Raw genomic sequence first — 25961 nt, 5'->3', positions numbered from 1 at the left:
GAACCCACGCAGAGTAATTAGAGGTGCGGTGGCGAGCGTATTCCTAACGCTTAGCCCGTTGAGCCACACCGCCGCGCCATTAGAAATTGCTCATTGGTTCAGATCTTGACTGGCATTGCATCATCATATTTCATTGCCAGTCAAGATCTGAATCAACGAACGAAAATGACCATATAAACTACAATCATTGAGCAAAACCAGAAAACCTAGTTAATGAACATCACAAAGTATGGGGATCTATGGTAATGTATTACGGCTACGATAAGGACCAATTTATATAGGGTTTTTTCTTTTGTGATGTAAACATTAAAATCCTGTTTTTAATTAGTCCTAAAATCATAAAGAACTTATGCCTAAATTTCCATTATTTCATTCCAGCCTGCCAGACAGCTTCCAGCACCAAACACTCTTCAAAAACCAAAGTCACCAGGAAGGTCACCTTCACCTAAGCGAAGTTGTAAGTAGAGATTATTGTATCATCTTGGTCAAATATCCGGTAGATGTTCGAGTGGTTCCGTGAAATAAAAAACTGCTCAAAAAAAATTGTGTTCCCCCCTCCTCGTCACCTTCACAAAAAAATTTCAATTTCATCTGCAGATAATTATTGTCCTGAAATTAGAATTACTTCATTTTATCATGATTGAAAAAATGCTCAAATTGAGTGACTTAGTCCTCATTAGCGAAAAATCCCTGCATTCTACCACCCCCTATTCCCACAAAAAAATTTTAGGCTTGATCCTCAGATGAGTGTTTCCCCTCTAACTATTTTTTTCATTCTAAGAAATTATTTTATATTACCCCCCTTCCCCCCTTTTAAAATAATTTGCTCTGATAAATTGTTTAGTATTTAATTCTTCATTAAAATTGAATTTTTTTTTATTAAATTTAGTATTGTAATCCCGTCCAAACTTTTTTTTTGTTTTCACGAATATTTTAGTATTGTAACCCCACTTGAATTTTCAATTTTCTTTTTTTCAATAAATTATTTAGTATTTTACTCCCACTAATTTTTTTTTTAGTTTCTAAGAAATTATTTTGTATTTTACCTTCCACCTTCAGCAGCTTATCAGTCACAGATAGAGTTTCTCGAGAACCGGCAAGCAGAGTTCAAGAAGGCCGCACTGGCAGCCAAGAACAAGGGAGATAAAGTTACAGCGATGGATATGCTGAAAAAAATGAAGGGATTCGAACCAATGATACAGCAAGCTAAAAATGGTTTAAAGGTGAGAATCTTTTTACTGCGAAAATTCAAAGCGTGTTGTTTCTGTAACTTCTTGTCGTCTATGCTCAAGTCTTTCCGATTCGTCATATGAGTAGCCAGGGGTGATTGTGTGAAAAAACAGGTGTAATATTTTCGAACATTTTCATCTATATCGGTTCATTTATTGAAAGTGAGCCAGATAAAGTCTGGTTTTCAGAAATTAAATGTATTAGAGAACCACCCAACCCATAAGAAGGCAGATGTATTTCCCCTTCAAATGAATTGAAAAAGCTTAGTTGCGGCAACAAGAACCAAAGTTGTTAAATTTCAAAATCTAATCACAGGTTGACATAACAAAAGTTCCTCAACCTCCTATAGTACGAACTCCAGGAGCCCAGAAGTCAGACGACACTGAGTTTGAGATTCTGGGAGGAAGTGGATCACATGAGGATGATGATCAGATATATAAAACATTACTGGATACTTTGAAAGAACAAATAAAGGTGAGGTTGTTGTTTCTTATTCTTGCTGGTTTTGACCGATGAATCATACTGAGCTGTGAGGCCATGGGCTGCATACTTCCAAACTTCTCAGTTGGCATGACGGCCTGGCGGTCTGAGCGTTAGGATAGGTTATGATTCAGATATTCGCCCCGGGGAGAGGAAAGCTGATACGATGGCCTAATCATATGATGAACCACGGCTTCTCGTCCGGTTACCGATTCATGTCGGGTATGGGACCAGTTATTTGTTTTAAATGCATGGACTTGGAAGTGGTGGTAACTGTGACTGACCCGCGATTACGTGAACCGCCCTGCAGTGGCGAGGAGTCCAGCAATCCTCTTGCACATACCTAGTTTGCATTTTATTATTCTGTATTAATATGATAAATCATCAATAGGTTATGTCCCTAGATCTTGTGATCTTTCGATTAGTTGGATTCGAACAGAACTCTTAATAATATTCGTTGTAATTATTCCCACATCGGATTCGAACCCTTCGAACTCACGTAGGGTAATCAGAGATGCAGTGGCGAGCGAATTTTCAATGCTTTCTAGTGGCTCATGTATAATTATTCTTATGATAATCAAAAGTAACTTGGCGGTAAGAAACTGCTCTTCACTCGTGACTCAAAGTTTGTTGGTCGTTAATTAACATTAACATTGTTGTCATTAGTTTTTTCATGTCACCAGTCATCATAAAATGCAATTTTTAAGTTTTTTTTCTTATATTTTGTTTGCATCAAGTGTATTTTCATTTTGGTGAAAATTAGATCACTGGCTTAGCTAGCCATGTCTTCACACCCCTATTTTTTTATTACAGAAAGCTCGAGGTTACAGCGAGCAATTCACACACAGCGGAGATGTAAATGGTGCGAATATGTTCGATAAATTATCGAGAGATTCTCAACAAGATTTAGATTTTGTGAAGAATTTACAAAGACATAGTGATCCTCCTCCCAGATATTATTTTGATAACAAGTAAGTTGGAAGTTGTTTTTAATTTGACAATCATCCACTCCAAACAAGGCCCTGTATGAGGTACCACTGAACAGAAGGTTCTCCGGTTCGAATTTGACCCCCAAATTTAATACGCCCGGGATGGGGTAGTGTGTATGGGAAAATATCTTAGGTTCAAAATTCTCCAGGAGCCCGACTTCTTTTATTGCCGATAAAATGTCAAAATTTCCGACAAACTCAAAAACCCTTTAGTTATCTAAGCATATTCGCCATGAGCCATTAATGAAGGCTTACTCACGACAGAGATTTTGGGTCCAAATTTGGTGTCCTGGGAGTTCAGCAACAAAATTTCATTAACCCCTTTTTTCAAAGGAACATTAAAGCCTCAGTTTGGACCAATTCTCTAGCCTTCTGCCACCACATCCACTTTTTAACATGAATTTGGGTAGAAATTCACCACTGCTCATAATCAGCCCAACAGTTTCAAACTTACAAACTCACACAGAATAAGTTGGCAGGCAAGTGACTTGGTTTAGGAAAGCATTTCCCGATCTGATTGACGAATTTAACTTTCTTTGGGAAGGGTATTTTTTAATTTGTTTTTGCCTGTGGTGTTACTAATATTTTTTGATTATCCAATATTAATTGATTTACACTCATTATAAACCAGGGATCGGCAACCTACGGCCCGCGGAGCACTATAATCCGGCCCGCGGCGCTTTACTAACTTAGAGTAACAAAATATCCATTTTGGCGAATATATTCTTTAGACTAAAAGCAGAAAAGTTGATGCTAAGTGCAAAGGGTTCAATGGCGCTGAAAATATTCAAATGGAATTTTATGAGATGCAATGGGGAAATAAATCTATATTCTATTCGAGAGATGTATCACTGCTTGATTTTTATTATAAAAAGTATCAGCCGTTTAGTTTTTCAACTTTCTAAAAATATGTGCGGCCCGCCAATGACTTGCAAACTTAATTTTGGCCCGCGAGCGACAAAAGGTTGCCGACCTCTGTTATAAACTATTCAAAACTGTACAAAAAGCCAGAATGTGAGTTACAGGTATCAATGGCTAATAACCCAATACAGAATAAACAACAAACGAACACAAATTTTTTACACATAGTGAGAGCAGAAAAAAAGTGATTAAAAATAGGTAGAAGGGTGATACTATCGAAGACAATTGGAAAACTGGCTTAACCAATAACTAATAGCAAGCATATTACATATGTTTAGGCTAATGTACCTTTTCTATTTTCAGAACCTTCGAAAGTGTTCACATTATACCAGAATTAAACAGTTCGGAGATGGAATTGGTGATTGTTCAACTTATCGACGTGGATGGACATTCTAAGGAACCTCTTGTAGAGTGGGAAATGCCTTTTCCACATGTAAGCTTTTAGACACGAGTTGTTGTTATTATTGAAAAAAATCTTTTTTTCTCCAAAACTAGTTGCCCAATCGGATTTCAAACATTTGGTACTGGAAGCTTGCTTTCTTCACTTGTGGTAACTGATGGAATAAAAAAACGTTTTCCATAATTTTATTAACCCCGTTTGTGTTGTTGCTGCTTAATAACCAGTCTTGGTGTCTCGTGCTTCGCTCCACTCTGAAGTACTATTTTGCTCCTTTTTTGTATTGTTTATTCATATAGTGTACTTCATTATGGCGGCAAAATAAATTACTGATTACTGATAGAATGTACAATAGATGGTTCTCTGCAGTCATAATAATCCATTTTTAAACCTCCTTTTAAGTATGCATAAGTATTCCCTGAGACGAGTCTCCATTTCCCTTTTTCTCATGCAGGACAATCCTATCAAAGGCAAAACGGAGCAACAATCGAATTTAAAATACGATGCACAATTCAGAGTTCCGATCAACAGAAAGAATAAAAGCTTTCAACGTGCGATCAAAAACAAAGCTGTCAAATTTGAAGTTATCCAAAAAGGGTAAGTAATGAGTAGCAGGGAGGATGGTTGATGATGAATAATTCGATATTCTGATTTTTCTATCGCTTATTCGCTCTGAACAATGCCTTGTCCAAACTGCGATTGATTTGTATGGAGCTCCCTTTTACAAGTGTCGCAGCATTGCCTACCCTATATACAGTGGTCGGATTCAAATTTTTTGTCAGCCGGTTTCCTCACAAAAGTAATATTTTTCAGCCGGTTCTGTTACAAACAGAACATTGACAGTGACCAGTAATGCTAACCGGTTCGCTGATCTCATTAAATTCCGTGAGACGGTTCTATAGAACCGGTGCAAACCGGCTGAATCCCACCACTGCCTATATACATATATTGGTACCATAATAATCGGACGAAACGTTACGGAAATACATTTGTGTTAGTGTGCAGCAAGACTCATATCTTTCATCATATCTCGGACCAGTAGTCTATTGATTTAGGAGGAATTATGTCGTATAATTAGCGAGTTATTAATTAATTAGTGATGACTAGATCTGGATTTTTACAAAGCGTGAGATTTTCGAGACGCGCTGAATGTGTGTGTCCGATGCGCAAGTCTTTACGCTAGTGAGTCAGAGCGAAGGATACACACCGCTAGATCGTATCTCGTGATTAATCTTTGAGCTTTGTCCATATCTCTCTTGTAACTTTGACGTCGTTGCGATGCGCAAGTTTCCTTGAGAAATTTTCCACGCTAATCGAAACAATCCAGTTCGGATTTGCAGAATTCTTCATAAAAGTATTTCCTCGAGTAGTATTTCGACGACGACATGGCGAGTTGGCTATTGTTTCCTACATTTTTGATATTGGCTGAAAACTATTCAAAAGAATACAGTTCGGGTTTGCAGAATTTTTCGAATCGAAACCGCAGTTTCTGTTTTGGGGGATCCCCTAACTTTCAATCGTAAGTCTTCGGTCTCTGACCGATATTCTCGTTTTTACTCTTGCTGCTACATCCTTGCATTATATGAATTCACCAGCGTAAAGGATAGTTAGTCCTGCATAACCCCAACTGATACTAATAATTTGTTGATTAATTTACAGGGGCTTTCTTCGGTCGGACAAATCACTCGGGAGTGCGTCCGTTAAACTTGGATCGTTGGAAACATCATGCGAGATCAGAGCTGTTGAACCTGTGAGTATTATCATTTTCGTCTTATTTTGTTTGCTTTATATTTGGCGTTCCAGAAGTGTGTGTACCAATATGGAGGTAACTAATTTTATTCGCCTTCTTTACATCAAGTTATGTAAAGAGACTGAAACCTATGGGCAGGGGTGTATTCACTTGACTAACACAGTCAGTTCCAGAACTCGTAATAAAACTAAAATAAGGGAAATCGGAATGGAATCATGGCCTAACCCTAACCTGGTACACACACTATTGTCATATTTCTTGTGATATATTTATATTGTGTTAACAAATAAACGAGAGTATCGATCAGAAACAGAAGACTTATCGATCGAAAGTTAGGGGATCCCCCAAAAGAGCGCTCTTACTCCATAGTGACACCTTGTGTCCCATCACCAATTAATTAATAACTCGCTAATTATACGACATAATTCATCCAAAATCAATAGGCTTCTGGTCCAACATATGATGAATGCACATGCAAAATCTGGAGCAGATTCAATCTCGCTTTCGTGAGATATCGCGTGCATCTAACAGACAGACAGACAAATACCTATCAACATACTTACCGATTAATATCGATAAGTAATGAAATCGATAAGTAATGACGATTGATTGATTGATCCTTCTCACCTGGGCCGAATGAAAATCTTTCAATTATGTGCAACTAGTGCAAGCATTTAATGCTTTAGGTTTACTTAACACTTGACTTTCACAGCTCAAAGAAGGTAGAGCGGTAATTGGACGAATCGAAGTCAAGATACGGATGCGTACACCACTAGTGGGCTCAGAAACGAAGACAATTACCGAACGATGGCTCGTTGTGAGTCATGAACACGTTCAACGTAGAGCAGCAGCTCCGAGACCGTCTGGTTCGAAACCGAAAAGTGCTGCGTCGAGAACATCGCCAAAGTAAGTTGGTATCTTTTATTCGGATTTACATATTTATCCCGGGTGGATGAAAGACGATAAAACGACTTATTCATATGGTGAATCACAGCCTCCCGTTCGTTTACCAGCGGAGCCAATTTCAGATGTATGGAGTAGATTGTAGTGGAAGCTATATTTGACCAGTGGTTACGTGAACCATCCCACGGAGGCGAGGTGTCCAGCAATCCTCTCGCACATAATTATCCCCACATGGGATTCAAACCTTGAATAATCAAAGCTGCGGTGGCGAGCGTAATTCTAACGCTTAGCATGATGCGCCACATCGTAGATAGGGTCACTATATTTGGAAAAGCAATATTCCGGACAGTGCATGACTATTTTCATGACCTCGTAGTAAAAAATATGCGCACGGTATGAAATAACAATGTTCTGTATTAGCAGTGTGCACAGTACGATTGCAGATGCAGTAAAATTCCGGATTCCGGACATTTGAGCATTTTTTTAATTCTTCCCGGTCGCAAAATTTAACCCAAGATCCCGGACATGTCCAGAATTTTCCGGACGGTATGGCAACTCTAACCGTAGAGCCATTAACAATCGTGTATTACGTCAATTATCAATTGTTAGTTATCATTAGTACCTCGTACACAAAAGTAAAGAAAGTGTAGATAAGTGGTTGATAAACTGTTGGCCACTTCAAATGCCGCCTGTAAATAATCGCCACATAATTTTTCAAATTCTGACATACCTGTGACTTATATTTCTGTGTTAAATACAACGAGCGTTTGTCTTATTATTACAAAACAAACGTCGAGCAATAGTCATTACTATGACATATATATATATATATATATACATATGCAGATAGTAATAAGTTAACGAGTAACTTTTGTTTTATTTACCTAATTACTTCTGGAAAAATAGAGACTTATTATGACTTATGCACAGATGTTGAGGGATGAGTTTGTGAATCTTTTTGACAAGGTTTGCGCTGTAAGAGTATCTCTGTAAGAATAATCTAAAACAAATAACTGGTAGGGACCTCCAAAAGTATGCGCACTAGAATGGCGCACAACCTGAACATAGCATGTGTGTACCGGTTAGGATTCAGGCTGTGCGACATCTTGGTGCACATACTTCTGGAGCACCATAAGTATTCCCGCCCGACCGGGAATGGTATTTGTATCAGAGTCAATGACTGAACATTCAGTACTCCCGTAGTATGTGTACCAGGTTAGGGTTAGGCCATAATTTTATTCCGATATTCCTTATTTTAGTTCTATTACAAGTTTAGGACTTTCTGTGTTAGTCAAGTGAATATACCCCCTGCCCATAAGCTTCAGTCTCTTTACACAACTTGTTGCGAACAAAATTAGTTACCTCCATATTGGTACACATTTTTGGAGCACTGAACAATTTTATTGTCTTTCCCTCCGTAATAGTATGTCAGTATCCAGGGCAGGTCACTCTTTTATCGCTACAAGCGAGTGAAGAGGTAAGGGAAGATTTTTGAGTAAAGTAAGAAGGGCGTTCAACCGGACAAATGGCAGAAATTCGTCCGGTGTGCTCCCCGACCAATTTAGAACACTGAGTAGTTTGAATAGCAACAGTCTGTCACTATCTAGTAAGGATTTAAATTTGATCATTTCAGCTCAGTCTCTTCTACACAGGCAGACTAAAAAGTAAATTTTAAGAAATGAATTGATATTTTGGAACACTGTGCTTTTAATGTATCGCATCTTGCTATTCGCTACCATTACTCTGGAAATTTCATCTTAATTAACATCAGTAGTGCCACTCACATCAAGTAGTTGCCACTCACGATTTTTCTGTTTTACACGGTTTTCAAATTTTACTATGAAATTACCACACATGCATGTACATGCCTTAGTAAGGAAACATTTAAATTTTGATCAAAAATTTTAACTATTAGAAGTTAAGTGAATCAAATTCAAATTTTTTTTTTTATAATTCTGTTTATAATTAATTCAAATTTTTATCAAACTAATTTCCCATTTTTTGATAAATAAACAAAATTCAAATTTGACTGAATATTTTTATTTTTTTTTTCAGTCCAAGTTCCAAAGTCTGTGAATTATTATGAGTGGCAACTGCATTTCATCTACTACTGACTATACCTTGATGAAAGTTGGCTTCAGACTAGAAAATCTAATTTTATCGCTTCTTTTTTATGTTTCTCAAACGTTTAAATAATATTTCGATATCTATCCCAATTATTATAACTATGTTACTATTTTTATCTTATCATTTACAAAGACTAGACTTAACTAGAATCATATTTAGGGCTTCTCGAACTGGGGGTCGCAAACTCATAGGGGGCTGTGCAACAACTTTTAGGGGTCGCGAAGGGTACACCAATTCACACAAATATCTATTGTACTTTTTTGGATTTTTTTGAATTCGAAACAGAATATTAAAACTAGTGCAAAACGTAAATCTCACGATATCAAGAGAAAACAGAGATGCGACGCGCTTGCATAACAATGCCACCCTTGACAGGGGTCACTAGTTTAAAGTCGGAAAGCCCTGATCTAAATCAAAATTATTCATCTCAAAAAATCTTTGAGTACATAATAAAGCCTTATAATGATATTTTGAATTTCGTTCTACACAATGCATGTTTTATTCATTATTTGAAAAATTCTTTACAAGACCATGCCTGGAATAATTAACAGGTAACTAGGCTGCACCTTTCATCGCTTTTCCTCATCTTTTGGGAAATATGTAAAGTTGTATACTAGGCGTTAAAATTAATGTTCAGGCGTGTTTATAAATATCCTGAAATCCATATTGCTGTGTAGTTTTGAAAATCCGCCAGTTTTCAATTTCCATATTCTAACTAGGAACTGGGCAACAGGCCTTGGTTCTGGGTGTTTTTTGTACGAATCGTATATTCCCACTTCACAAGCTCAATTTTAAAGAGACACAAAAATTTTTTGGGACTCCAGTGGTAAATGTGACTGGATTTTAGCGATAAATTACTTTTTGTGTTTTTATGAAAGTCTGTTTATATATATTTTTGTAATTCATTTTAAATTGGTCTATATTTGACAAACCAATCCATTTCATAGCTTTTTACCTTTTATCAAATCATTTGAAAGAAATTCATTTATTTACCATCCCATACCATCCATAATTTGCAATATTACAGATTTGAGATTATTATTAACTGAAATCCATTATTTGAATTATTGAAACCACTTTGACTACTTTTAATACCTCGATGTAGAGAAAATGGTTACAATTCTATTATCGTATATACTCGCATATAAGCGGAGTTCAAAAAACTAAGGGGACTGCTTATACGTGCATAACTCTGATCGCTCTAATTCTCTTCTGCAATCATTTGCTGTGGTAGTTGCATACAGCGTGTTACATTTTGTAGGCTCGGTGTATATGAGGATTTTAATGCATCGGTTTAGGGCAGGGATTCTCAACCTTTTTTTCGTCAAGTACCCCTGGAGTCACGAAACAATCAACGCGAACCCCCCGTAATCAGACACCGAACAAATTTTTATAATATAGAATATAGAATTTTTATAAATTCACCGTTTTAGGGCCGGTTTAGGGGGTCGTCCTATATGCGAGCATATAAAGTATTTTCTAGTTTTTTTTCTCTTTACAATATCCTGCGATCCTAATTTTACAAATTTCAACTACTCCCTGCTGCATACTCTAATAATCCATAACCTGCAACACTGCTAATTTGAGATTACTTATTTGAACTGTGTTAACTGATTTAAATACTGCAGAAATATGACTTTCGTGTGAATTTTGTTAGTTTGAGAAGTGTAGCCGACCAGCAGAGAGTCAAAAGTAATCCTCCCTTTGACCCACACTGCATGCATGTACTATTTTATTTGACCCTAACAGGATGTTTATAAAAAAGTCCTTTTTGAATGGCAAGAAAAAATTAATTGACACCGATATATAGTCTGTTGGCACTTACATGCATATTAGGGATTGAATGAGTAAAATAAAACAAAACCTGGTTTAGATGTATTGAGAACTAACTTCATAACGAAATTGAAAAGGGACTTTATGGACCTGGTTTTCTGTGTAGTTCAGGGGTGGCCAACCTTTCACATACCACGCGCCACGTTTTGAACATAATGTTTCAGATGCGCCGTAAATCTCTTGTATTCCCACGCCTAATGTCCGCTTCTTGTTGAAATTATATAAATTTATAATACACACACATATATACACACGTATATGTAGTTTTTACAATTTACAACTTCACATGAATAGAAATTAAGCAAGGAAGTATAATAAATAAAACTTTGAGCATTACGCAATAAAGCTGTTTTTAACAACGAAGAGAAAAAGGTACGATAAAGAAGTAAATTTAGGCGTAATATTGTGACAACAGGCCTCTAGTATCAATATTTAAACTTCATTTATTTTCCTGTTAAAGATGTAATGCGCCACGTTTGGCGCATGCGCCATAGGTTGGCCACCCCTGGTGTAGTTTGTTTATGCTACTGCTAGTGATTATAACTTCGTGTTCATAGATGTTGTTGTAACCGGACGAGAGGTCATGGTTTGCCATATGATTAAGCCGTCCTATCGACTTTTCTCTCTCCCTGTATAAATATGTAAATAAATCCTGTCCTAACTGACATTTATCTTCTTGTTGTTACTGTATGAAAAAATCACTTTTCTCATTAATTGCTTTGAAATTTTCAGTGGTTTGAGATTGTATTCATCATTAGAAGACTATTACTTTTATTTATTTCAAAACTTTCTGTGGGCTTTAAGTGATTCCTTTTTTACTTCAAAATTTTGTGTGGTGGAAATTAATACTAAGTATTTGTAGCGCTTCTTCCACCTCTCTCTTGCTGCGCGAAGTAAGTTTTTGACGGTACCGGTAGACTACTTGCTTCGATTTGGCCTTCATGTTCATATATTTGAGTATTGCTTTCTTGTTACTACTATATGCATGTATTATTATTAGATATGTTCCTGTATATAATATGCATTATATTTTATTTGTTCCAAAGATAGACTATAATTAGCTTTATTATATAAATTTTTTAATAAAATTTATTTTTGAAATTTAATGTATTTTTGTCACATTTATTTTAATAATATTTAAAAAGTTCTTATAAATGAAATGAGCAGCATGGTAGTTAGTTATACAAAATTGCTGATTTTTGCGAGTGTTGAGCTTGAGACAAGAGTTGTATTTTCTCGTCAAAAATTTGAGCTAGTCAAGAGTTCGAAAGTTAAAGGTTTGAGTTCTTAACAGACATCAAAGCGTCTTGAAAACTTTGAATTTTATCGCTGGCCGTAGTTTGAATTGAGAATTCTTCAAGTCAGGAGCTGGATTGTGAATTTATGTCTTTTTGTGGGGTAAAATGCCTCTAAATAAAATTGTGATCTTGATACAAAAATAGCAAAGTAAAATTGAAAACAGAAGGGAGTGTTTTGCCAATTATTTTTATTAGTCTTGTTGTTGCGGGGTTGATTGTGTTTTATTGGTTGTCTCCGCGACTTAAGGCCTAATCAATATTAAATGTTCCGTGCTCTAAGATAGAAGAATTCTCCAGAAGGATATCACTTTTAAATTCTCAAATTTCATTTGTATGCTATTTGTCAGTTTTTGGTTGTGTTTCCTAATTTTATGAGAGCAGGTGAGATATTCATAGAATACAACAGCCTTCAACTTAGGACTGACTATATATTGATTTCAATCCGATAACTATGTAGAAACACACTCTCCTCTTCATAGAATTCTATATTAAATATTTTACCCCAAATTTTATCACGCTCGTCTGTTGATCTTTACAGCAGTCGCCGTTTTGCTTTAAATATCGAAGATTGTCTCAAAGTCCATTGTCAGCTAACTATTACAGCAGTCTCCATTTTATATTATACAATATTCATAATATTCTCACAGGAAAGAATCTAAGATTGGCAGCCTCGAAGTCTTAGCATTAGAAAAACGAATGGTGGAAGCAAAGATCAAAGACCTGCAAGGAAAAGGCGAACGACCTCCGACCTCTGTGCTTCAAAATCAACAAACAGTTTTAACGAAATTGAATGCGACGCAAAAGTTTTTACGAGAAGGTGGAATGAATGCTAAGCGCGGTGAGTGGGTTATCATGATTCTTTTCCAAATTGGAATCTTGAGTTTTTGAATATAGCATGCTGTCAAGAGCAATAAAGGTACAAAGGCATATCCAGTCCGAAATTTGAGAGGGACCAAAACTGGGCGCTCCAGTAGTATGTGTACCAATATGGAGGTAACTAATTTTGTTCGCCCACTTCACATCAAGTTGTGTAAAGGAACTGAAACCTATGGGCAGAGGGTATATTCACTTGGCTAACACAGACAGTCCCTGAACTCTTAATAGAATCCGAATAAGGAAAATAGGAATAAAGTTAAACCCTAACCTGGTGCACATACTACGGGAGTACCGAATTTTGTCAAGAGCTATAAGGGTAACCAGTCCAAAATTTGGGGAGTCAACAAAACTGAATGCGGAGAAAAATTTTGACGGAAAGGGGAAATGCTAAGTGGGATGAGTGGTTTTTGTTAATCTTCATTGAATTTAAGTTTCAATATAAAATTCAGTCCTTAAATGTAGAATCAGACGCCGTTTTAATGAATGTTTCCTCCGATCTTGACCACAGAAAAAATATTTTCTTACTTTACCTTTGCAAAATTGTCAGACCCTTTCCAATTATTCCCCCCCCCCCCACTAATATTACCCCGCCATGTTTTAAAATACCGAGTAAGTAATCACCCAGTTGGAATTGGGGCTGGGAATAATTTGAAATTGAATTATCCCGCCCAATTTGCATTTCTAACCCAAACCCTGACTGAATAATGTGAGTATTTTTATATTAGGGGGGGGGGGGGGGGGGGTTGGCGGGGACTGGAAAAAATCCAGATTTTCTATGCTTGTTTTGATTGTTTTTGCGAGTTGGCAGCAAACTTGTTTGAATGTTCATAACGATGATTTTGATTTAAAATATGTATTGTTTATTGTACTCTGAACAAGCATTTGGAGATTCAATTACCAGTATCTAAAAATTAATTTATATTCCAGCTTATGTTCAGTTTTTGAAATCTGAAACTGAAAATTTGAAGAAAGAAGCTCAAACATATGTGAGGCAAGGGAAACATGTAAGTTATAAATTTGATGTGAATTTTTTTTGAGCCTTTTTACAAGGCTCACAGGAGGTGGTCACTGATGCCACGGGTGCCACTATTCTCGGAAAGATTGTAAAAATTTCTAAAATAATTTCTGGAATTGTATTGTCTTATCACTTTAAATAACATAGAAAGGTAAAAAGGATTTATCATACTTACACACAGGAAAAGTGAGAAACAATAGAAAAGATAGACAAAGTATGTAAAGTATAAAGTAGATAGATAAAGTATGTAAAATAGTAGATCATATTTTAATTATGTTCAACACAATTCTGTTGATATTCGCGCCGCAATTATCAATTTGCACATTTTCAGGACCGCTGTCTTATCGGCTTTCTTTTCATCTGAAATAAATAAGAAAAGCCCTGGCCGTACATTTGAACCCATACGTTTGCACCCGTATATCCGCGAGTTCAATCTATATGTGGGTGCTAAAATCCATGGGTTAGGGTTAGTATGGGTTCAACTATCCAAAAAAAAAATTCCCATAGGTGCAATAGTATGCAGGTGCAATAGACCTTATTCATTTAAAATCCATCCTACGCGCAAAAATAAAAGTGATGTAAAAAATTTTAACATTAGCTCTTATGGGAAATGTGATCACCAGAGCAGATATTTGCATTTTTTGGGATTTTCTAGATATGTTTCATCGTACACGTGAGCAGTTTTGAGGATAGAATATTTTTTACATTATTTTTGATATTTTTATTATGATAAACATAGTCAAGATATTTGATAATCGTTCATTAAAATTTTAAAGATCGCGGTGTTTCCGATGACGTCATTCTCACCAGACCATGAGATTCTGCCAACGCGCCGTGCTCTGTGGAAACTGCTTCAAATGTAATGGAACTAAGAAAAGCATATTTAAATAATAGTTACTTTCTTTGCAGGATCAAGCTAAGTTCAGCTTAACCAAAAGGAAAATGATTGAAAATGAACTTCAGAAGATGGCTCCATCAAACACCTACATATGAGGCTGCTATAAAACGCTCACTTATAGAAACAGGAAATTGGTTTTTGTTTCAACTATTTCATCGGTCACTTTTAATTATGGCTTACCGCCATAGAAGAGGCTCCAGTTAACGTTTTAACTTGGGTCAAACACTTACATATAAGGCTGTTATAAAGCGCTCACTTATAGAAACAGGAAATTGGTTTTTGTTTCAACTATTTCATCGGTCACTTTTAATTATGGCTAACCGCCATAGAAGAGGCTCCAGTTAAAGTTTTAACTTGAGTCACTATTTATCGATAATGGCTCCGTCAAACACTTACATATAAGGCTGTTATAAAGCGCTTCACTTATAAGAATTTTTGGACCTCCAGAAGTATGCGCACCAAGATGGCACACAACCTGAACATAGTATGTGTGTACTGTTTAGGATTCAGGTTGTGCGACATCTTGGTGCGCATACTTCTGGAGCACCGAATTTTTCATGTATAAACACCTTGTTGGGAGAGAGAGGAGTGGATGTGTTGTGGTTTCATTACAACAGGAAATCACTTTTCAATTCAATTCATCCAGCGGTTCTCAATCAACTTTTTTTTTTGTGGCCCAATTTCGTTGCAAAAAAATTCAGTGGCCAACTAACATTTTTATGTGGGGGGAAAACTTATAAAAAAAACATATAATTTTTGGACCTCATGAAGTATGCGCACCAAATGATGCTTTATTTTGTTACACGATGGTAATTTTCACCTAATTAATATTAAAGTAAAAGTGTCTGAAGTATGTGCACCAAGATGGCGCACAACCTGAACTCAGATTGTGTACCAGGTTAGGGTTCAGGTTATGCAACATCTTGGTGCATATACTTCAAGAGTACCAAGAGTTCAAGAGACACTTTTACGTTAATAATAATCAGGGAAAAATTATCACCGTGTAACAAAAACATCATCATCCATTGCTACTACCATCAAATTTAACTAACTTTATCGACAACTCTAGCAATTTTTAATAGGTCAATGGCTCACCTGAATATGTTCCTGTGGCCCAGTAATGGGCCATGGCCCTCTGGTTAAGAACCAGTGTGTTAGGCAATCAATCACTTTCAATTATGAATACCACTATCGAGTAACTCAAGTTAACCAGAATGGCGCACAACCTGAACATAGGATGTGTACCAGGTTACGGTTATCAGGTTGTGCACCATCATGGTGTACATACTTCTGGAGTGCCGGATCGTTTTGTTTTTAGGAATGGTCATGTTGTGTTACCATAACTAACTAACTAACTCGAGTCACAATTTAATAATGACTCAAAGTGTCTCTATTCATCTAATGCACAGATGTGCAACATTTTTTGTTGAAGGGCCATAAAACCAACTTCAGAAATTTCTACCTGGGCTATATAAGGCTGCTATAAAGCACCTCACTCCAGGAATATTTCATGCATGGACACATTGTCCACAGAAATGGGAATATTGGAAAAATGGATACTTCCTTGAGTTGCTGTCATTGTGGGATGGTCTTGGTGTTGTTATAGCAGAAAATCACTTTTCTCTTGACGGCTTTGAAATTTGTGCTAGTTAAGGAAAAAAATGTCTAGTAAAAGGCTGTAACCCATATATCCATTCTTTGTTATCCATATACTCACATTTCTTTCTCTGAACCTCTACAGCACATTTTGCTTGTCATATATAAAAAATTGGGTACTGCCCATAGGATTCAGTCCCTTTACAAAACTTGATGTAAAATAGACGAACAAAATAAGTTACCTCCATATTGGTACATACACTTCTGGAGCGCCTAAAATTTATATAAATGACCAGTGAAAGGCAATTACTTATATATTTCTTTCTTTCTTGACCCTCTGTTTACGTTCTGTGTTTCTTATCTGACGATTTTGACGAGCTTGAATTCAACGGTATGTGTAACGGTACAAGTATTGTCATTGCTCTTAAGTTTTCATTGTAAATGCTTGACGTCAAAATGGTGAATTTTCAAATTCAAAAATTTGAATATTGCAATGCAAAGTGCAATACAAAATTTATCGATACCATATATTGTTTTGGCCCTCACAGATGTATTAAATGAACTAAAAATACTTGAACAATTATTGACTAAAAACAACAAACCTGGCTAAGATATATTGAGAACTAACTTCATAACAAAAAATTAAATTGTGAAGGGACTTTATGGACACCCAATAGTATATTCGACGTCCAATTGCGAAGAATGGAACGTTCTATTCATTCTTTCCTCCATCACCAAGTCCATGCATCTAAAACAAATGACTGGTTTACTATTCCCATACCACATACCAGATATGGTCTGGTAACCAGAAGAAAAGTCATCTTATCAACTTTCCTCTCCCTGGGTAAACATGAAATCCCTTTATTCATTATGCATGTTCAATCCCATTTTTTGTGAATGATATCACTCTTACAAGAAAAAAATTTCATTTCAAGCTTTGCACAAAATATGCGCAACAATCCAACCGAACCATTGAGATGGTCCGAACATTATCGCGGTTTTCCACATTAGTAAGCCATCTTTTCGTTTACCCTTCGACTTCATGTTCAAGAGTTAATGATTTCATTTTGAGCTCTGTACATAATATGCCATAAGAATCGTCCAAATATAATTCAACAATGAGCTCTATTGTCAGGAGTGGGATGTCTGCACCCCATCAAAGTCGTTGTATATTTAGCAAATAATCCCATATTCAACATGACGAAAGACCATGGTTCGCCATATGGGTCATCATTCCGGCGTTCCTCTCCCCAAGATAAACATGTCAAATCTGTAAATTTAAGTTTTAATATTGCTCTTTGTCGTCCATAATTTAGCTTCATTTCATCAGATATGAAGTATGCGGGCCAATGCCTTGTATCTGGAACGAACAACTGGCTAATTAATCCGATACCCGACATGTACTGGTAACCGGACAAGAGGCGATGATTTGCCATGTGATTAAGCTGTATTGTCGCATTTTTTTCTCCTCTGGGTAATTACCTACCGGTATACCAATACCCTGACGTGTATACCGACGAAAGGTCGTGGTATGCAATGTGCCGCTTATCGACTTTTCTCCTCCCCGGGATAAATATAAAAATCCCATTTTATTTTGCAGTAATAAATGTATAATAAATAATCGTAATCTATACTAGAGCACATGTGTAATTTTTCTTTCATCGTTTTAAATAAATGCCTATGCAACATTTGCGTTTTTGTCATTGAAACTCGGAGAATCTCGAATAACGGGATAGTCGGCAAACCCGTTTTTGTTTTTCTATTTTTTACGTTAGACGACCGTAGCACAATGGTTGATATTGCATGTATAAACCTACGGTATATTACGTATTGTAGGTATTTATATCCTGTGTACTCATTTAAACGGGCCTGGGACAGGTACGCATGCGGAAGTATTTTAATGACCTATGATGTCATACAGCTACACAGATTAGGGTCAGCGACAAAATAAAATATTCACAACTTATTGCAAATTATACTCGGCCATATATAACTCGTCAATAAACAAGCTTATTTACAATAAATCACCTAAGAGGGTTACACTAAAATGACATTGAAATTACAAACTTTTTGACAGCATGGACCTAAAAATAACTCCGGGAAATTGCTCAATTTCAGTCAGGTCGCGATGCTAACAAGTTAGTTATGTTTTAGATTTGTTCTACAGGTTTCTGAAAAAAAGCACTAAATTAAGATTAGGGCGTAAGTTAACTAAACGCCGTGCTCTTTTTAAATAATATTGTAGATACCGGGCAATCCGAATCAAACGTACGATTATGCGAAGGACCAGTCAGTGACAAGGAAACCGTTTAGAATTTGGAAACGCTAAACATGCTACCACAATTCGTCTTCCTGTTATTTAACAATTTATGAAACAAGAATATCGGTCAGAGACCAAAGCCATTAATCGAAAGTTAGGGGATCCCTAAAACAGCGCTCTTACTTCATCGTGAAACCTTGTGTCCATCACTAATTAATTTATAACTCGCTAATTATACGGCATAATTCGCCCAAAATCAATAGGCTTCTGGACCGAGATATGATGTATGCACATGCAAAATCTGGAGCAGATTCAATCTCGCTTTCGTGAGATATCCCGTGCATCTAACAGACAGACAAATACCTATCAACATACTTACCGATTAAAATCGATAAGTAATAACGATGATTGACACGGAATGCAGCGGCTGGTTGTGAACATGGTCCAAGGAATAGTATTCGTAGATGAATTGCAGCCGCCACCATGGAGAACTATATATAGACCAGGGTGGTCCAAGATTGGCAGCTCCGCGGGCCACAAAATTACTTTTGCATTGTTCGCGGGCCACAATAGTGCCAAGAACCTCTCTCGTTTAACTTCGCTAGTTGCCTCAGCAAGCCATAACAATAGCCAATTTAGTGACATTAGTGATGCAACAATATGTCAGATTTTTTGGTTAATTTTATGACGAAACACACGAAATGCGATTTTTTGATTCCTCTCCGAATGCAACGCGGGCCACAGATATTGAAGTGGCGGGCCAAATGTGGCCCATGGACCTGGGTTTGGACCACCCTGAAGACCAATGGCTTTAAATCGGTCCCTGAGGTTCCACCAGCTCAGTCCAGGGGGTTCCCCATGTTTCCATTCACATTCGAGAGTTTATATTAATATATGTATATTGTTTAAATATAATCAAAAAAGGAAAATTGGTAATTACTTATCGATTTTAATCGGTAAGTATGTTGATAGGTATTTGTCTGTCTGTTTGTTTGTCTGTCTGTCTGTCTGTCTGTTAGATGCACGCGATATCTCACGAAAGCGAGATTGAATCTGCTTCAGATTTTGCATGTGCATTCATCATATGATTTTGGATGAATTATGTCGTATAATTAGCGAGTTATTAACTAATTAGTGATGGGACACAAGGTGTCACTATGGAGTAAGAGCGCTGTTTTGGGATCCCCTAACTTTCGATCGATGTGTCTTCGGTCTCTGACCGATATTCTCGTTATCCAGTTAAGGTTTGGGTTAAGAATGCAGATTGCGCTGGAAAATCAAATTTTAAAATCATTACGAATCACAACTGGATAATTACTAATTTGTTCTCATAAAACATGGCGTTGGGGGTGTTTCTTCAAATCTCACATTTTAGCATTAGTGGCTTTGTACGAAAGATTCATATAATCAAATATCTATCAAGTTTGCCAATATGATTTTAAACCTGCGACACTTAAAGGAACATTTTGTTTTGTTAGTATCATAATTTTGTATACTTTATGCAATTCTTTGTGCAGTAATTCCTGAGAGTTTTTAGATCCCCGGCTATTCCCTGGGCTTATTGCTCATATACACGGTAATTTCTAGTACAAATCTCTAATAATTGGTATTAGTTGGCTAATACGCAAAATTCATAATATGAAATATTTGGAATGTTTAGGTTTCATGACTGGTGCATATAGTAAAGTTGCAAAATTGCAAAATGTCCCCAAGTCATAGACACCTTTGTGCCTAAGTCACAGTGCGACATTATTACGTCACTTAACTGCGTCATACAAATTAACTTAAATCCGGCTACGATCAAAAAATTGAACCATGGCAAATTATCGACTCTCAATGGCATAACAATATCATTAGGAAGTTTTTTACGTTTTTCTCAAAACTGCGAAAAATGACTTACGCAATTCAGTTATTAGCGTGACGATATGGTATTCACCATTAATATCAGTTATTTTGAAACTTCCCTCCAAAATCTGTCCAATTAGATGTTAGAACCTTGGGTGGCGCTACCGAAGTATGTAAATCAAGATGCCGGACACCGGAACGTATAGTCTGTGTACCAGGTTAGGGTGAAGCCATATTTTTATTCCAATTTTCCATAATAAAGTTACATTACGAGTTCAGGAACTAGCCAAGTAACTCCCGCAGTATTATTACCTGAAATTATGGCCGAACGCCCTAACCTAACCTCGTGTACATACTACGTACCGGTGTCGCCATCTTGATTCACATACTTCGGAAGTACCGAACCTTTGGTGTCGCTGTTCGATAACCAGTTTCAGTTGCATCCGGCTTTCATTTCCCAGTGATGCAAATATCATTTTTCCTTATTTTTTTGTATGATTTTTGTCTTTTACTGGTTGGAAAAAACTGGACTTGACCTCTGCTCCACCAAAACGGTTAAAAAGCACTGATATCGACTTCTCTTTACGAAGGCAAATTTCGCGCTTGGAATTGAAGCAAGCTGCCATGGAAAGATTGAAGCTGTTGTTCTTGTGCATTGGATTTTCCACGGCAGGTGATTGATTTAAATATTGGTAATATTCTCGTCGGGGTGTTCAATGAATCGATGTTCAATGCGCTCCCGGGGACCTCCAGAAGTATGCGCACCAAGATGGCGCACAACCTAAACATAGTATGTGTGTACCGGTTAGGATTCAGGTTGTGCGACATCCTGGTGCGCATACTTCTGGAGCACCGCTTCCGGTTTTGTGCAGTTTAAATATTGGGCGCTCCGGAAGTATTCGTGCCAAGATGACGTACAACCTTAATCCTAACCGGTACACATATACTATGTTCATGTTGTACGCCATCTTGGTACGAATACTTCGGAATCACCAAATAATGTGCATAAATAAGTATTATAGTAAGCAGAAAGACTAAACAATATCGATAATTATACATCAAACACAAAATTACTTTCCGGTTGGGAAAACGTGGTATTCTAACTGAACGCAACCGACGCGAGTGATATTTCATGAAGATCGAACACATAAAGTACTATTCACGCACTCCGGAGTCGGAGTCTTATTTACAAATTTTCCGGAGTTCGATTCTGATTTTTAAATGAAACAAAGCCGGAGTTTTTCTTTCAAATTTTTCGAATCTCATTCTCCGGAGTCGGAGTCTTGTTTTCAAATTTCCGGAGTCGGAATTGTACAAAATTCAAGCCAATATTTCTTTTCACATTCCCAGTCGATATCTCTGTGAAAGTTCAATTCAGAGGCAGAGTTGTGGTGACGTCATACCGCCAGGAGGAAACAATTACGGTGAGTTATAGTGAGCATAGGGGGCATTTTCTCGAACAATTTTTAACGTTTTTTAAATGCAATTGTGCGGCATTTGCAGTATGGCATGAATTCATTCAATTCAACACCATTTTGCTCTATTCTTGAACGATTTACTGAAAACCAGACGTTTTCTGGCTTGAAATTAATAATCCTTTCACCGCGTGAACCAATCGAGATAGATGAAAATGCGTTATATGCACTGGTGGGATTCAGCCGGTTCGCATCGGTTCTATAGAACTGTCTCACGGAATTTTATGAGATCAGCGAACCGGTTAGCATTACTGGTTACTGGCTTTGACTTTTTGACACCAGAACCGGCTGAAAAAAATGACCTTTGTGACGGAACTGGCTAACAAAAAATTTGAATCTCACCACTGATTATATGCCTTGGATCGAACTTCGACAAACGGCTTTGTTCGAAGCAAAAGGCACGAGTAAGCGTCGTATCACGTCATTATACAAAAAAAATATTGTTTCAAAAGTTATGTAAAGCGCATCATGTTCGTTTAGCTCACGTAGTAAGCTTACGTAGTGGTAAAAATGACGAAACTGTTCATTGTGATGTCACACACGTGTCTGTTTCGTCCAAATGCCTTGATTTCTTTGGAATCATTTGGTACGGACAATTTTTAGCCGATTCTACAATGCCAGCGCTGGCCGATGTCGCAATTCAAGAAGCTATTATGTTAAATGTGTACTTTGTTTGCATTCTGATAATATATATTATTGTATTATTTCACAGAGTTCTTAAATCATTTAGGACTCTGCTCAGCCTTAAAATATTCATGCGCAGAAAAACAAAAAATTGTGCAGTGTAACATTTTAGAGGGAATTAGAGGGAACACTGCACTCAATATCATGTTCATTAACCCTTTTTAATCCACTTAACTTTATTGTTTTATTTTTCAGGCAAAAAATGAGCAAGGTAAGTTACTAATTTATTATTCTGGTTCTAGAAAATTTTGCCGTGGGAAATCTTGCCGCATAGGGAAAATCGCCGCAAGAACATTTTGCTGTAAAACAAGTATTTGTGATGCAAACAATTAGGTTTTTGAGGTAAATTCTCATTAAAAATTTTTTTTTTTTCAAGAGCATACCCTAGGGCTGGGCATTTTCGAATACCTGATGATTTCAGATTCAAATCGAATAATTTTTTCGAATCGAATTGAATCTCGAATACTTGGGAGATATGTAATTGTATGTAACTTTCCTATTGTATTAGGTCCTCCAGACACATAAATTACTGAAAACATAGAGTACATCACTCAGGCATATTCCTGAGCGATCACACACAATAAAAAACACGTTATCATCAATACGTCCTATGTCAGAATTGCGTTGAAAAAGTAAGGCTTCAATAAAAAGAATTGAGGAATTTACCTCGATCATTAACGAAAAAAAAACAAGATGGCGGCGATTCGAAATTTTGCTCTGAACCGATTCGAATAATTTCATATTCGATTCGAAATGCCCAGTCCTAACCATAACCCTATACGACGAAATTTCCTACTGCGAAATTTGGTGCAGTGAATTTTTGGACACGTGTTATTTTCTATAATCATTAGAGATATGGGCAAATTTATGAGTTATTGAGCTGTGAAAAGCAACTAATATCAAACGATGTTTTTGAGAGGCTTAGGATCTTTCCACTACGGCATTCCCTACCGTATTTATTACACCCTGTGTTGGATGGTGGCATGGAATTCGAACCTGAGATTTTTTTAGAAAATATGAATTTGAAAGATGAGGTTGAAGTCAAAATTCATTCACCATATATAGTATCCGGAATCGTTTATACCCGACAGTATAGTAAAAATTGAGAAACATCGTTAAAAAGCTTTCGTTTCCGCAGAATTGAGAAATAAATTGACTCAAAATCTGGAGGAAGCGTTACTGGACAAACAGATTGATGAAGTTACCATAACAACCGAAATTTACCATGGCAACAATGTTCATTCAACTGAAGTGACCAAGTTTGACCTAACAACCCCGAATCAGATGGATGGCACGACTTTCGTTACTGAAGGTAATGACATCACTAAAGACGTTACGTCATCTGCAACAAGAAATATCTCCAGCACGGATAAAATTAATGACGTCACAACTACTAATGCGTTTGGCAACGAGCACAAAACTCAATCAATCACTTCCATAACTTCCACTCGATTCTTTCAAGAGTCAACTTCGACTTTGGTTACAGGTTAGACTAAGATTATTTATACCGAATGAGTAGTAAGCCTACTTCATTGTGGGGTCAGAATCTGACACCAGCAGGCGTCATGGAAGGAGTTAGTGTGTGTGTTTCAATTAATGAAGGTGTTTTGGGGGAGGAGTGTATAAAATAGCTGTGTAATTTGAGGTCGAACATGCATAACACCCACCTAACTACGTGAATCGAATTTTACACATTTCGAGTTGAAATCCCATACCCAACATCCCACTCAGTTTGTCATGATTTATCTAGGATAGGATAGGATTTACATATTTATCCGAGGGGGGGAGGGGAAAGCCGATAAGACGGCTTATCCATATGACGAACCATGGCCTCTCGTCCGGTTACCATTCCAAGTCGGGTATGGGATTAGTTATATTGTTTGTTTTCGGAGCATGGACTTGGTGGTGGAGGAAGCCGTAACCGACCAGCGGTTACGTGAACCACCCAACGACGGCGAGGAGTCCAGCAATCCTCTCGCACATAACCATCCCTGCATGGGATTCGAACCTGCGAACCCACACAGAGCAAGGGCGTGCGCAGGAATTTGAAATGCAAGGAGGTTCAAAATTTTCTAATTTTCAAGTTAGACCGCAAAAGCGGCTCCGTGAAAACGTGGGTTCTCAAGAGTTATGCGGGTCTAAAAAGCGTTTCAAGCTACAACCGCCCCCCCCCCCTCTTTAGCCCCAGGTACAGAGCCTTGTTCGAAGACATATGAAAAACGTGGTATGAAATTTCTGTTCTGTTTTCTGAACATCTGACAACAAGAGAGCGATGCATAAACGGCCATGAACAGTGTTCCCATGAAAAATAAAAATATAGCAGAATTTCGGATGAAATATCAGATCGTATAGGAAATCTAGGTATAAATTAAAGTAACAGCGAAAATATTACCTTTCATCATTAAAAATTTCCATTGGCCCATTAGTAATGAGAAAAGCGATTTTTTCATAAGGTAACAACAATGAGAAGAATAACAACAACAACATAGAAATAAAACGATAATAATAGTAGATAATAAAACGATAAATCTTTCATTTTTGTTTTCAGAAAATTGTGGCCTGATTTACAATTCAAAGTGTTTTCGAGCGATTGTTTACGACAGGTACAAGGTCACGTTAAGCGATGCTGAATCTCTTTGTGAAAGCAAGCTGGCTAATATCTATGACGTCACACACTAAATGTAGACTGGCTTCCTGGTTTTCCGTCTACCGATCAATCTTACACAACTATAGTTGTTCGCGCCAGTAAAGACCCCGAATCCAAAACGGGGATTTATAACGTCCCTCCTTCGTCGCTATATAGCGGAACTATCTGTGAATCCGTTATGTCGTCTGCAACAAGAAATATCTCCAGCACGAAGGAAATTAGTGACGTCACAACTACTAAGGTGCTTGACAACGAGTACACAACTCGATCAATCACTTCCATTGCATCCACTCGATCCTTTCAAGAGTCAACTTCGACTGTGGATACAGGTCCGACTAAGATTTTTTTACCCTGAATGAGAAGTAAGCTCACTTGATTGTGAGGACAGAATCTGGCACCAGTTCGTGTCAAACATGGGAGACCCAGTTAATAAGTTTTAGTGAATGGATGTGTGTCGGGGATGAGTGTAGAAACAGATTTGCAATGTAAGGTAGTATTACTCAAAACACCCAACTATGTGGATTGCAGTTTACACATAACGGTTGATAAAACTTGTAATTTTTGTTTTCAGAAAAGTGTGGCCTGGTTTACGATTTGAAATGCTTTCGCGCGATTATTTATAAGACGAACAACGTCACTTCCAACGATGCCGTATCTCTCTGTGAAAACAAGCTGGCTAATATTTATGACGTCACACACTACTACCAACTGCAAGATTATTTACGCACAATGATTCC

The 25961-nt window shown here is 37.1% G+C and overlaps 2 protein-coding genes across 4 annotated transcripts in view; both read left to right on the top strand.

Moving 5' to 3' along the window:
• The window catches only part of LOC120336587 (coiled-coil and C2 domain-containing protein 1-like), a 34287-nt gene extending 16288 nt beyond the window's left edge, over positions 1–17999 (top strand). Inside the window, exons 12-22 of one of the 3 annotated variants that reach the window (XM_078119774.1) lie at positions 379–457; positions 1063–1223; positions 1546–1704; positions 2524–2681; positions 3924–4053; positions 4472–4614; positions 5677–5767; positions 6480–6673; positions 12576–12766; positions 13732–13808; positions 14729–17999. In XM_078119774.1, the coding sequence (XP_077975900.1) occupies positions 379–457; positions 1063–1223; positions 1546–1704; positions 2524–2681; positions 3924–4053; positions 4472–4614; positions 5677–5767; positions 6480–6673; positions 12576–12766; positions 13732–13808; positions 14729–14812 (1467 nt within the window). In that variant the 3' untranslated portion in view covers positions 14813–17999. Of the gene's footprint in view, positions 1–378; positions 458–1059; positions 1224–1545; positions 1705–2523; positions 2682–3923; positions 4054–4471; positions 4615–5676; positions 5768–6479; positions 6674–8725; positions 9761–12575; positions 12767–13731; positions 13809–14728 lie in introns of those variants that run through there. The other 2 variants (XM_078119773.1, XM_078119778.1) reach the window with 2 other exon arrangements.
• A 2989-nt stretch (positions 18000–20988) lies between these two features.
• On the top strand, positions 20989–25256 carry LOC144419964 (uncharacterized). Its single transcript, XM_078110248.1, has 5 exons — positions 20989–21091; positions 21769–21842; positions 22773–22788; positions 23716–24063; positions 25126–25256. Exons 1-5 carry the CDS (start codon positions 21043–21045, stop codon positions 25254–25256), a joined length of 618 nt encoding a protein of 205 aa, XP_077966374.1. The 5' UTR covers positions 20989–21042.
• Positions 25257–25961: the final 705 nt, after the last annotated feature.

Source organism: Styela clava, chromosome 2 (assembly GCF_964204865.1).
Source record: "Styela clava chromosome 2, kaStyClav1.hap1.2, whole genome shotgun sequence".
Classification (NCBI taxonomy): Eukaryota; Metazoa; Chordata; class Ascidiacea; order Stolidobranchia; family Styelidae; genus Styela; species Styela clava.
Note: the sequence above shows the minus strand (reverse complement) of the source record. Positions and strands in the feature narration are given on the sequence as shown.